Source organism: Furipterus horrens, unplaced genomic scaffold (genome assembly GCF_987537825.1).
Source record: "Furipterus horrens unplaced genomic scaffold, mFurHor1.1.pri manual_scaffold_11, whole genome shotgun sequence".
Classification (NCBI taxonomy): domain Eukaryota; kingdom Metazoa; phylum Chordata; class Mammalia; order Chiroptera; family Furipteridae; genus Furipterus; species Furipterus horrens.
The window spans coordinates 68,962,553-68,975,974 of NW_028327181.1; the positions used below are offsets into that span (position 1 = coordinate 68,962,553).

At 39.2% G+C, this 13,422-nt stretch overlaps 1 protein-coding gene across 3 annotated transcripts in view; it reads left to right on the forward strand.

The window, feature by feature from the left end:
• TRIM37 (tripartite motif containing 37) overlaps nt 1-11,059 on the forward strand; it is a 92,858-nt gene extending 81,799 nt beyond the window's left edge. For all 3 annotated transcript variants that reach the window (XM_090292589.1, XM_090292591.1, XM_090292590.1), the window contains 3 exons: nt 481-599; nt 8,194-8,304; nt 9,817-11,059. In XM_090292589.1, coding sequence (XP_090148715.1) covers nt 481-599; nt 8,194-8,304; nt 9,817-9,899 — 313 coding nt within the window. In that variant the 3' untranslated portion in view covers nt 9,900-11,059. The remainder of the gene's footprint in view (nt 1-480; nt 600-8,193; nt 8,305-9,816) is intronic.
• Nucleotides 11,060-13,422: the final 2,363 nt, after the last annotated feature.

The window sequence follows — 13,422 nt, forward strand, 5'->3', positions numbered from 1 at the left end:
GTTGGGGGTGTGCGAGAGGCAGCCAATTGATGTTTCTCTCCCTCTCTTTCTCTGTTCCTTCCCCTCTCCAAAAATACATAAAATCTTGAAAGGAAGAGAGGGAGGGAGAAGGAAGGAAAGGAGGAAGGAAAAGAGGAAGGGAAGCAGGGAAGGAAAGAAAGGTAAGGTGGGGAAGGAAGAAAAGAGAAAAGAAAGGAGAGAAGAGATCCCGTGTTCCTTACCCAGTGTCTCCTAATGATAACATTTTGCAAAGCTGATGCAGTATCACAGCGAGGATGTTGACACTGACTCACAGTCCACCATTTTATAGCCCTCATCGTGAGTCCTGTGAGTTTTTTAAAGATAAACTTGAAATGTAGTGTTAGACACAGAGCCATACACCCTACTCAGTCTGATGCTCAGTTTCAGGGAAAGAAAATATAGATAAATTATCAGTGACTAGTTATACAGAAATATCAAGTTGTTTTCTTTTTCTTTGAGGACCATTGTTAAAGGAGGTTGTCTGGAAGGAATGCAGATAACAGACTTGGAAAATAATTCTGAAACTGGGGAATTACAGCCTATACTGCCTGAAGGAGCTTCAGCCGCCCCTGAGGAAGGTAAGAAATGATAAATTATAATTAGGCAGAAGGTGGGAATAATGATCTCCTTTTGATGGTGGTGGTGGGGATTTCTTGGTTCAATAAAAATTGAGGCACTATCTGATGTTATTGATCTGAACGCAACATTCATGGTGCCACTGAATTTGATTTACTGGGTCGTTAAGCACAAAGGAAGGCACAGTGGATAATTGACTACCTAAAAAGACATGTTTTAGTAGAAGGGACATTTACGGAAGAAGGAAAATCTGCCCATTCAATAAATACATTAAGCCACCTATATGAGAGGCATAGAATTTCTGCTAGATAGGCAAAGATGAAATTAGATATGTTCACAATCTTATGGGGATTACATGGCCCAAAACAACTAATTAGAGTATTAGGTGTTAAGTATTTCATCTTTCAAAGTCAGTCTTAATTAATGTTTGCAGGCTGCTTTGCTCTTTTAGAAGTATTCCATACTTCAGCCTTTTAAAAAACCCTTTGTGGTAACCAACTTCAGATCTGCTGATTCATTTTCAATTAAATTTCTAGTATTCTGCATGTTCTTTTAGGTTCCTTATTCTTTATCTAAAAGCATGGAAGACATTTTGTAATTTTGAAGGTGTTTGAAACAGGGCTAATGTGTGTTGCCCTTGCTGTGTCCCTTTTAGGTTTGCAAAATAGCACATCAGCTTTATTAGTGATGTTCGACGTTGAATTTTTTTTTTCTTCTGAGTGAAACTTCCACCTTCCACTTCTGCACTTACTTGACTTTCCATGATGGACGAATTGTAGCTCACAGCACACATACAGGTGCCAGCATACTGGCTATACCCCGTGGGAAGGTGCGGGGGTGGTGGCATTGTCAGGTTTTTCAGTGAAAGAACATTAAACATTTCAGTCTTCCCTCTTAATTTGGTGCTCCTGTGGTAGGCAGCATTCCTTCAATAGAAGAGATTAAATGGAAAGGATTTTTAAACTGAAGTGTTGATTGTTAAAACATGAAGAAAGGGACTTCGGCCAAGATGGAGGCGTAGACAGACACACTGTGTCTCCCTCCACAACTAAGAAGGAATACAACGACCTCTAGAAACAACCAGAAGTTCCAGAAAATCAAACTGTAGGGAAGTCCAGCAAACAAAGATAGAAAGAAGAAATACTCATCCAGACAGGGTCTTTGCATGTCTATCTGAAAATCTCTAATGTTGAAAACCACTGCTTGGAATGAAGGTGATGGGAGCGCCAGAACACACCAAAATCTGAAAGCGTGTCATTCATCAATTTATTCATTCAGCACATGTATGTTAAGTGCCCATCCTATGCTAACCACGGTTATAGACAAGCTATTAAAGGGAGAAGCCTGGTTAAAAGAAAAAAGAAATGAAGAAAAAAAAATTATGATTGTCCTTTATAGAAAGGACCTGTAGGGACTCGTTTCCATGTATTTATATATATGGATCATGAATTGTGGTGCCTTAAGTTTTTATAGCATGTGCTGGAATTACAGCCTCCTTTTCTTCATGCAGCGTTTAGGAACAGTGTTTCTAATTTGCCAGCATTGCATATGGTGCTGGTGATAAAGTAATTTGTGAACCTACTATTTAGTTCAGGGTTCCTCTACCTTGGCAGTATTGACATCTTGGGCCAGATGATCCTTTGTTGTAGTAGGATGCCCTGTGCACCATAGGATGTTTAGGTGCATCCTTGGTTTTTAACCACGAGGTTCCAGTAGTACCTCCTCCAGTTTACAATAAACAGACATGCAGACATTGGTGGTGGTGGTGGGAAGGAGAGTAATAGAAACCACTGCTCAGTTATCAGGGAGACTGGTTAATAGCCTATTATAATATAGAATGATGAGCACTGTGATAGGGTAATAGGGAGCTCAAAAAGCAAGCATGTAATAATAAAAATAATAAATAATATTGGCTAAGTGACATCACTCAGTGACACATTTTCTCCTTTGTAAAGTGATGTGACGTAGAACACCTAAAACTTGGTAAGGAAAGTTGCTGTCAACATGCAAATCGACGGCCCCTTGCCCTTTGTTGGTTTACCCTGTCTCAGTAAGAGGGAGCCTGATGAGGCTGGAAGAAGGGGACACAGTGGACCCAAGGAGCTCTGTGCCTTCTGTAATCTGCTTTGTTTGTGAGGGGAGAGCGGGGCCTCACTCACTGCTGTGAGTATTACTCTGTCGTCAGCAGGAGCCAGTTGCCAGGAAACCTTTACTTTTCACACTGGTGAGCCTTAGTAGAAAGTCGAGCGGGTTGCTCTGGTGTCCGTGCTTAGGAAAGGCTCTTTATTTGAGCAGAATACCTAAGAGAAAGTTTTTTTGTGTCAGAGCACTGTGGGTTGGTGTCTCTTTCTCTTCCTCCATCACCCCTTCCTCCCTTCTCTCTTTCTCAAGCTGTCTGAAGAAGCTTTAAAATAAGGCATTTGTTTGTATTACCAGGTGGGAATTTGGGACTAAGGTGGCCTCTTAAATGTTCTTGAGTGTCAGTAAAATGTGACTTTCCTTAGACATGACAGGCATCAACCAGCCTTTTCCTTTCTAACTGGGACCATATGGGACAAGCTTGTATTGATCTTCTGTTAAATGGCCTGATGCTGAAAAGCTTGATACTCCTCCCCACAACCCTACCTAGTTGACGCCCTACAGGATGCCTGTAGGTAGACCAGTTTCTTTTTTGGTATGTCTGAAACTGGAGACTATGCTTTGACTAAGCTCCTACTGACGTAGCACAGATCCCTTTCAATTAAGACATGGGCACCTCAGCGCCCGTCCCAGGGAGAGCTGTGGCATGCCTGCTGCAGACCTTGCTGGCAGCCTAAGGGGAGCACGGATGGATGCTCCAGCATCGCTGATTCCTTTTGGAAGATTGATTAAGAGCTTTTAACGTGTTACAAAAACTCAAATCAGCCGGCTTAAACGAGGTGAAAGATTTACTCTTTTATTAACAAGAAGTCTCCCCTAACTCTGGTAGGACAGTTTTAAGGGTTGGAAAATTTAGCCACTCACTGTCATCAAAAACTGTTCTTTCCCATCTTCTATTCTGTCACTCAGTGAGTTCACTCAGCTCCCCTCAGGACAGCAAGCTGGTTGCTGCAGTTCCAAACTTTATGTGGCGTCAGAACAACATTCTGGGAGTAAGGGAGGATTATTTCTTTGTGTCTCTGTCAACAAGGAAAACCTTTCTCAGAGAACCTCAACAACTTCCTGATTTCCTCTTATATCTCATTAATCACTGGCAAGAAAAGGAAACCTCACAAAGTTGAAACATTTGGTCCCCCTGTCTGGCCCATTTCACAGTCATGTGGAACAATAGTGGGGTTCTCTTGGAAAGGAGGAAGGAAGGTGAAGCATTAGCTTCTGCTCTACCAGGTGGTTAATGTGTTTTCAAAGCATCAGAAAGTGGAGCACCTTTGAAAAAGGGAGTTATAACTCAGAAGTTAGCTTTGGACAGTACTGAGCATAAGGCCGGAGCTCAAAAACTGTGATGGGTGATTGCTATAGAAGCACCCTACTTCAGATTTTACTCTTAAGATGCTTCACATTGACATCTCTGAAGCATTTTAAGTTCAAAGGTGCCTTACAGTTACTCCCAGTGACAGCCAGTTATGGGAAAACCTGTCGACACCTTCTGGTGAGATCAAGAAAGGCCCAGTATTCAAATTCATAGACTAGGTGAAATACCGCGAGTGCACTTGAATCATTACTTCATGCAGTGGCCAGGCATTGCGCAGCATGTAGCTCGAGGCCTGTTGCTTGGTGGCAGCCAGTCTCATTTCAAAGAAATGGAAGTGTTCAAACTTTTGTTGTGCTTGCTGACTCTCAGGACTGGTGACTCAGTAGCTCAGCTATTAAGCTGGAGGTCAAGAGCCTAACTTGTCTTTCTTAACTACATTCACAAAGCTGGGGCCCGCCTGATCTTAGGACTTGCTCAAAGACCAGTAGTGTTTTCTTCCAGCATTTCCTGAATCCTGAGAAAAACTAATCAAATCAAAAAAGCAGAGAAGTTACTCTGACTCTTCTGTTCGAGTTAATCTTAACAGTCAACACAAAAACATTACTAGTTTGAAGAAGTTCACTTAGACAAAGTTGAAAATAGAAACTGGAAATGCAGATACTTGGAATCAAAGGTTACAGTCAACAGGAGCGCTTTGGAAAGAAGCGATTACAGCCAAGTCAGTCCTGGTTATAGCTGTTGTCATTTTATAAGTATGTGCGCACGGCCCTTTCTGCCGCTATAGAAGTAAAAAAGTAGTGAGTTTATATAGTATAGAAATACTATGGGTGGTGTTACAAGAAATAGGAGTTTGGGAAGCAAAACAATTTCTTAAATTGGCATATTTTGACCTGCGTAGGCAGTACTATATACCTTGCCGAAAGTTCTAAATGTTACATTATTTGAATACTACCCAGTAATGTTCACAGCACTGTCTAGCATTTGAATACTCACTGTAGGCTACAGTTCTTAGAAATACAATACAAATTAAACAGTTTTTTTAAAAGATGTGTAATGAAGAGTTTGAAAAATGTATTTCAAGAATACGTTAAGGTTTGCGGAAATCCAGAGAATTTCGATTCCTTTTTGTTAATCCCGAAGGTTAGTCTCTGTCAGAAATAGAGTACCAAGTGGTAAAACTTGTGCTTTAGGATTTCAAGAACTCAAGTACGTTTTAGTGTTTTCAGAAGTCCCCTGGAAGGCCACAAGATGGTGGTGGTGCTCCATGGAAGTAGCTGGTTTGGTCTCCAGACTGTCACTGTTCACTCTGTAGAGCAGAAAGGTGTTTTTTTTCTCTCTCTCTCTCTCTCTCTCTCTCTCTTTTTTTTTTTTTTTTTTTTTTGCTAAAGAAAGAGATTTCAGAAATGTCCTTACATTGTGTATGCCTTCTGAATTGTTAATGGAGAAATAATACTACACAAACTCTTCTTGAACAGAAGGGGAAGAGTTCACCAGGGAGGCCATCTATCTATAGCTAGTTTTCTTTGTTGGAAGGTGGGTTTTTTTCCCCCTACAAATCCTATTTTTTTAGTGGTTAAAATACCCATTCATGTTATCTATTTTTATCTGAATGAGCTTTGGTAATTTGTGTCTGAACCAAAGAATCTGTCCTTTTCCTCCATGTTCTTGATTTTGTGAGCATTAAGTTGTTTCTGCTACTCCCTTCTTGCCCTTTTAGTGTCTATAGGACCCACAGTGATTCCCAGGCTTTTACTCCTGATACTGGTAATTTTGTTTGCTCTTTGTTTTTAGTCAGTTGAGAAGCATTATAATTTTACTGATCTTTTCAAAGAACTACCTTCTTGTTTCATTGATTTCTTTTTCTGTTGTTTTTGCTAATTTTCTTTCTGTTCTTTCTTTTACTTGCTTTGAGTTTATTTGCTCCTTTTTCTAGTTTGTGTTTTTTTTTTTTTTTTTTTAAATCCTCACCTGGGAATATAGAAAGAAAAATTGAAACATCAGTGTGAGAGAAAAAAATCCATTGGTTGACTCCCATACACACCCTGACGGGATCAAACCCACAACCTTTTGGTGTATGTGGGAGGGTGCTTTGAGTAACTGAGCCACCAGCCAGCGCCCATTTTCTAGTTTCGTAAAGTGGATGCTTTGATCATTAATTTGAGGCCTTTATCTTTTCTAATAAAAGCACTTAATGGTATAAATTTTCCTTTAAACTGCTACAGCCACATCCCAGAACTACTGGTATGTTGTATTTTTTTATTTTTCATTAATTCTGGAAAATTCTCAGCCATTTTTTCTTAATATATTGTCCCTCTTTTTTGTTAATTTTTCTATCTCCATGGCAGTCTATTTGAACCATTCCCTCTATCCCCCTGTCTCTTAACCTCTGTTTTATAGTTTTCATCTCATTTTTCTTTGGTGTTACAGTTAATTTCCTCAGTTCTATCTTTAAGTTTTGCTTTTTCAATTTTTTCTAACTTTATCTACTAATATTTTAATTTTAAAATAACTCTTCCATTTCTAGAAAGTACTTAGTGATTTAAAAAATATATCTCCTTTTGTTTTCCCCTTAAAGTTCTTTGTTAGATAATTTCAACATCTCTGTCATTGGAGCACTGATAGTTGATTGTCTTTCCCTGGTTCTTCATGTGCTGAGCTAATTTTGGATTATATTCTGGACATTTTTAATATGATTTTGTGGGACTCTGGGTCTTGTTTAAATCTGCCAGTTTGGTGGTACTTTAAATTCTGATCTACACCAATATGCTTACTGCTATTTACTTTTCAGCCTGATCCCCAACCTTTTGGGCACCAGGGACCGGTTTGGGGGCCGGGGGGTGGGGTGGGTTGCAGGAGGCAGGGCTCAGGCGAGCTTCCCTAGCTGCCTGGTCCCTAACAGGCCATGGCCCAGGGGTTGGGTGCCCCTGCTTTTCAGAGTTCTTAAAAGAGCTGCTTCACGCATTCTGTCAAGGTTTATATCTACATTCGGTGGGAAAGACTGGGTGGACTATGCTTACTCCAGTTGACCTAGAGCCTCCCCTCCCAAGGATTTTACATTTGCTGCTGTTCAGATAACACTAGCTCCTGGCCACTTTTTATGTTAATATACTGAGATTTGGACCTCAACTTTAAATCCCAAACCTAAATGACGTACACAGGCCTTAGTCTGAATTCTGAGGTGAACTGAGCCCAGCAGAGACAGACCAGATTTTTTGCTGTCTTCCTGTGCCACTAGGCAGACTTTCTCTAGTCCATTCTTTCTATATGAGTATCAGCTTTATTCATAGAGTGGAGTTTCAGTCCCAGTTTCAATTCCTTTCTATGATGGATCCAAAGATTTCTTTTTTCCTATCCCCAAAGGAGTGTGAAAGACCCTCAGGCGCTATCTGGACCCAGTGCAACGGCAGCCTTGGACCCACTGGCTTACCTTCTCCTGCTCATTCTGGCAGCTGTGGATTCCCCTTCTTTCTTTTAAATGTGGCTATTTGTTAAAATAATATTTTAAGTGTATATTTTCCCACTATTTATAGGGATGTGTAGCAGATAGATTTTCAGGGTATTTGGATCACTATCTTCTTGTAACAGTACTTTCCGTAGATCAGCTGATAAAATACAAAAACAAAATTGGAGGCCCAAATGGGATAGTAACGTATTTATTGCTAGAATTACTGGAATTTTTAATATGTACATACACAGGTAAATGTGGGTAAATGTGTATTTGAATTTATGTGACATGTTTATATTTGTATGTTTTAAGTTAGGAACTATTATATCTATGTCCAGTTGGTATTAAGAGTTCCTGTTACCTCTTATATGACTCTAGACAAAAACAGTGTGTACATTGGGAAAAATATTCTCAGTGTAATAAAATTTAGACTCGTTTCAAATTATAACTTTCTGGTAATGTGGGAAGGTGTCATTGTAATCTTGAGGACAAAATTAAGACCACTGCTTTGCTAACTAACGAGAACTGGGTTTTTTGGTTGGTTGGTGTCCTTGTTTTGTTTCTTTGTTGTCTCACATTGTATTGGCATTCGATGTAAAATCCAGTGGAAATCACTATTTAGTCGATAAGGTGATTTTCTTTTCCTTCCACTCAAAGTGGTGTCTTGTCAGAAACATGTTCTTCTTGCCTTTCCAACCAGGAATGAGTAGCGACAGTGATGCGGAATGTGACACTGAGAATGAGGAGCAGGACGAGCCCGCCGGCCTGGGAGGGTTTCACGACTCTTTCCTGGCACAGCCTCCAGACGAAGGTGCAGCATGTGGTGTCATTTCACAGAACTGAATAAAGCCATCTCTGCCGCCGCCGCCGCTGCTTATTTTGCTTTTATTTCTGCTTCTGCTGCTCTGCTGCTTCTGCTGCTTTTTCTGTTGTAATTACTGTCATTTGTGAGACTATATGTGGGGTAAACTAAAGGGTGAGTACTGAAAAAAAACTGGTAGGTAGTACTTAGCTGGTCAGACACCTAATGGGTGCTCCCTGTTGTGTGAAGCTGGGCTTGGCACCCTGCTTCAGGACAGCCTATGACCTCTTAAGAATAGCTTTTATGTGGTAAAGAGTTTTATTAAAAATGAAGAATTTTCAACAGACCATTTGTTGCTTGCAGTACCTAAGTATTTACTCTCTGCCCCTTTATAGAAAATGTTGCCTGGGCCCTGGTAGGTTTCAGGTGTTTGGTTTTGTTTTTTCTTTCTAGAGATAGTTGTAGTCTAGCTAATAAGATAACTATTTTAAAGATAACTATTTTTCTGATTTCTTAGAAGTTTATGCAGATAGTGGAATTTTTATTCCCTCTTCCTCCCAAAAATGTCTTAGGCAAAAAAAAACTCACGGAGAGCCCTGGTCGGAGTGGCTCAGTGGACTGAGCACTGGCCTGCAAATCAAAAGGTCGCCAGTTTGATTCCAATCAGGGCACATGCCTGGGTTGCGAACCAGGACCCCAGTTGGGGGCGTGCGAGAAGCAATGGATCGATGTATCTCTCGCACATCGATGTTTCTCTCCCTTTCTCCTTCGTTTTCCCTCTCTCTAAAAATAACTAAATAAAATCTTCCAAAAAAGAAAACTAATGGAGAGAAACTTACTGTTAATATTTTTTGTTTTGTTTTAGGTATACAACATAATGTTTAATGTATATATGTATAGCAAAATGATTACCACAGTAAGTTTAGTTAACATCTGTCACCCATTGTACAGTTTTATGTAGAGACCTTAATGATCAATCTGAACATTCCTCCAAAAGATTTCTTGGAGTGATAACATTATCAGGCGTATACTAATTGTCAACTTTATATTTTACATGTTTTCCTGAGGTTCTAGTGTCTTTGTCAATGCCTTTGGTGATTTTTAAGTATTAAAACACTTAGTAATTTTCGCTCCTTCTAAAAGAAACAGCCAAATTTTATGACCTCTAAGATTGTAATTATATTTGGATGTGCACTTTCATTGGCTTTGAAATTTTCGGGTTTACACAGTCTCCAGAGTGTACAGCAGCATCTCCTGTCCCCTCCTCCAGCTGCTTCCATAGTGTCCCTAGGAGGACAGTGGGAGGCAGTGCCCTTCACTTTCTATTGCACATTTCTTTTCTCCTTTAGTTTCCGCTTGTGTTTGACAAATTGTTTGAAGATAGCTTAGTTCTCAACCCATCAAATCTTTATTGCTTAAATACCACACTTGGTAAGATCATTTAATGACATGGAAAAGGAAATACTGGTCTTTAGAAAATGTAATCTGCTTTTAATTTTAATATTTTTTTTTAAATCTTAGACATACATTCCAGTTTTCCTGATGATGAACAAATAAGCCCTGAAGATTTCAGCTTCAATACTGAAGAAAAGAGTGGAAGGTAATTTTCAAACCAAGAGAACTGACTTGCAAGCTGTCTTGACCCTGAAATTCGCTGTAGTTGGTGCTCAAATTGTCATCTGTTAGATATCAGATTTGGTCTTTTTTCGTCATATCTACTTGAAATAGTAATCCTGAAACTTTAGAAAGTAGCACAATTCTAGTGTAAGACATTAGTACACATGACAAAATTAAGAGTGTGGGGAAAATTCTGTGTAATGTAATAAATAAACGTTTAGTCCTTAATTAATGTAGTGGAATAGTATGGTCATAAAAAGGAGTCTGTCGACTACAATAGAAGGGTAATGACCTGCCAGAAAAGGCCCCGGAGATGGGGCTCGCACTCCGTGCCTGCTCAGCACCAGTGCTGCTCTGTTATTGGCTATGTGCTCAGTTGTGTTTAATTGACCGCCCTCACATTTGGGGTTTTAAACACAGTGTATAGTTTCATTCATGCCTACAGATTGGTGAACAGAAAAATTACTTATGTGTAGATTCTGTCCCGTAGATACTTTACGTGAATAACTGAAGTAACACTAGACTGAATCTCCTCTTTGGAGTGTGTTGACTGACTAAAGTAAACTTATTTATCTTTTCTTGTTTTTTCAAGTGCAGGCACACTGATTAATGGCACATAATCTTTCTGTTGTGTGACTTTTACAAATTAATTATAAATGAGTTAAGTTGATGTGGATTGGTTAAGTTCCTGATTATATGAACGCATGTAAGATCATTTAAAATTTTTTCATTTTTCTGCCTCTAAAATACAAGTATTTAAAAATCCTCTTTCTTCTTTGTTTTTGTCAGTTGAACATTGATTTCAGTTTCAGTACATTTAAAGACATATACATATTGCAGTGATTTACATGAAACTGTGGTAAAAGGTTTACTTTTATACTTGCGTTAGCCCAGAATAATTGCCAGACTTTGCCATTGTGCTCTTGCATTTGCATTTGAGCTGCTAGACTGCTGGTGAAAATGATGCTGAACGTTGAAAAAGCATGAATATATGTACATGTGAGAGGCACCTCATCTGCTTACATTTTACGTAATGAACATTGTTCGCTTTTCCATGTCTAATGTCTTGCTGGTTGCTGTGATTCATGGTTTACTTTTGTTCAAAACAGTTTGCCCATTTTGTTAATAAAATGAACTTGAGAAAATATTATGCCTCTGCAATTTATTAAAAGTGGGACAGGAAGTCCCCTTTTTCTTTTCTCTTCATATTGCATGTATTTTATAGAGGCTTTTGAGCTCTATAGACTGTTAGTAAATGCATGAGGTTAGGAGACTTATTTATAATTTCCATAACATATATGGTTATTTTTCTCTATAAAATTGGAAAATCTTAAGTACTGCAATCTTAGAAAAAGTAGAAATTCAGCATTTGTTTACTAACATGTTAATTGGCATGCTATTGAATACAGTATTCCCTCACTTATCGCGGGTATTACGTTCTAGACCCCGCCGCCGCGAACTAGGAACCTTACATTTATTCTACACTCTTAAACCTACGTAACTTTAACAACATACATATACAGTAGCACAAAATCCCGCGATATAGCAAAAAATCTGTGATAAGTAATTTAATATTTTTAAAAATCCCACGATACAGTGAGGCCACAATAAGTGAACCGCGATACAGAGACTACTGTAGTTATTATGTAGTTTATCATGCAGTGATCTAAAGCATTACTAATAAATTCTTTAACACATTTCATTTTCTATTAGATGGAAATGTATTCATGTTCATTACATTTTGATGAGATCATATTTTTTTCCATATTTCTAATTCTATTACAGTTTTCCCATTTTTCCCCATTGCTTTCCTCTGCCCTGCCCACCTCCCCTGTCTCCCACAGTCAGTCCCCACCCTGTTGTCCATGTCCCTGTTCTCCCCCGCCCCCCTCGCCTCTGGTCACTGTCAGTCTGTCCCCTGTTTACATGTCTCTAGTTCTGTTTTGCTTGTTTGTTTTGTTCATTAGGTTCCTGTATTACGTGAGATCCTATGGTATTTTTCTTTCACTGTCTGGCTTATTTCACTTAGCATAATTCTCTCTAGTTCCATTCATGTTGTCGCAAAAGGTAGAAGGAGTTCCTTTCTTTCTGCTGCATAGGACTCCATCGTGTAAATGTACCACCGTTTTTTGATCCGCTCATCTACAGATGGGCACTTAGGCTGTTTCCAGCACTTGGCTGTTGTAAACAGTGCTGCAATGAACATAGGGGTGCAAGGTTCTTCTGAAATGGTGTTTCAGGAGTCTTTGGGTATAATCTTAGCAGTGAAATTGCTGGATCAAAAGGCAGTTCCATTTTTAATTTTTGAGGTAATTCCATACTGTTCTCCATAGTGGCTGCACCAGTCTGCATTCCCACCAACAGTGCAATAGGGTTGCCTTTACTCCACATCCTCGCCAGCACTTGTTTGTTGATTTGTTGATGGTGGCCATTCTGACCTGTGTGAGGTGATATCCCATTTTGGTTTTAATTTGCATCTCTCTGATGGCTGGTGATGTTGAGCATTGTTTCGTATGCCTATGGGCCCTCTGTATGTCCTCCTTGGAGAAATGTCTGTTCAGGTGGTGAATCATGAGTTTTTAATATATTTTGGAGCTCAAACCCTTGTCAGAGGTATCATTGGCAAATATGTTTTCCTATACGGCTGCTTCCCTTTCTGTCTTGCTGATGTTTTCTTTTGCTGAGCATAAACTTTTTAGTTTGATGTAGTCCCGTTTGTTTATTCTTCTTTCCTTTCTTTCCCTTGCCCTAGGAGATATGTTGGCAAAAATATTGCTGCATGGGATACCTGAGATTTTATTGCCTATGTTTTCCTCTAGGACTTTTATGGTGTCATGGCTTAAAGTCTTATATCGATTTTGAGTTTATTCTGGTGTATGGTGTAAGTTGGTGGTCTAGTTTCATTTTTTTGCATGTCTGTCCAGTTCTCCCCGTACCATGTGTTGAAGCGGCTCTTTTCAGTCCATTTTATGTTCCTTCCCCCTGTGTCAAATATTAGTTGACCATATAGACCTGGGTTTATTTCTGGGCTCTGTGTTCTGTTCCATTGATCTGTATGTTTGTTCTTACTCTAGTACTCGGCTGGTTTGATTACCATGGCTTTGTAGTAATATAGTTTGATATCAGGTATTGTGATCCCTCCTACTTTGTTCTTCTTTCTCAAGATTGCTGAGTCTATTCGGGGTTATTTTTCATTCCATATAAATTTTTGAAGTATTTGTTCTAGGTCTGTGAAATATATCACTAGTATTTTAATAGGGATTGTGTTGAATCTATAAATTGCTTTGGTTTTAAACACAGTGTATAGTTTCATTCGTGCCTACAGATTGGTGAACAGGAAAATTACTTATGTGTAGATTCTGTCCTGTAGGTACCTTACGTGAATAACTGAAGTAACATTTGACTGAATCTCCTCTTTGGAGTATGTTGACTGACCAACGTAAACTTATTTATCTTTTCTTGTTTTTTCAAGTACAGGCACACTGGTCAATGGTGTGGATTCTTCCCATC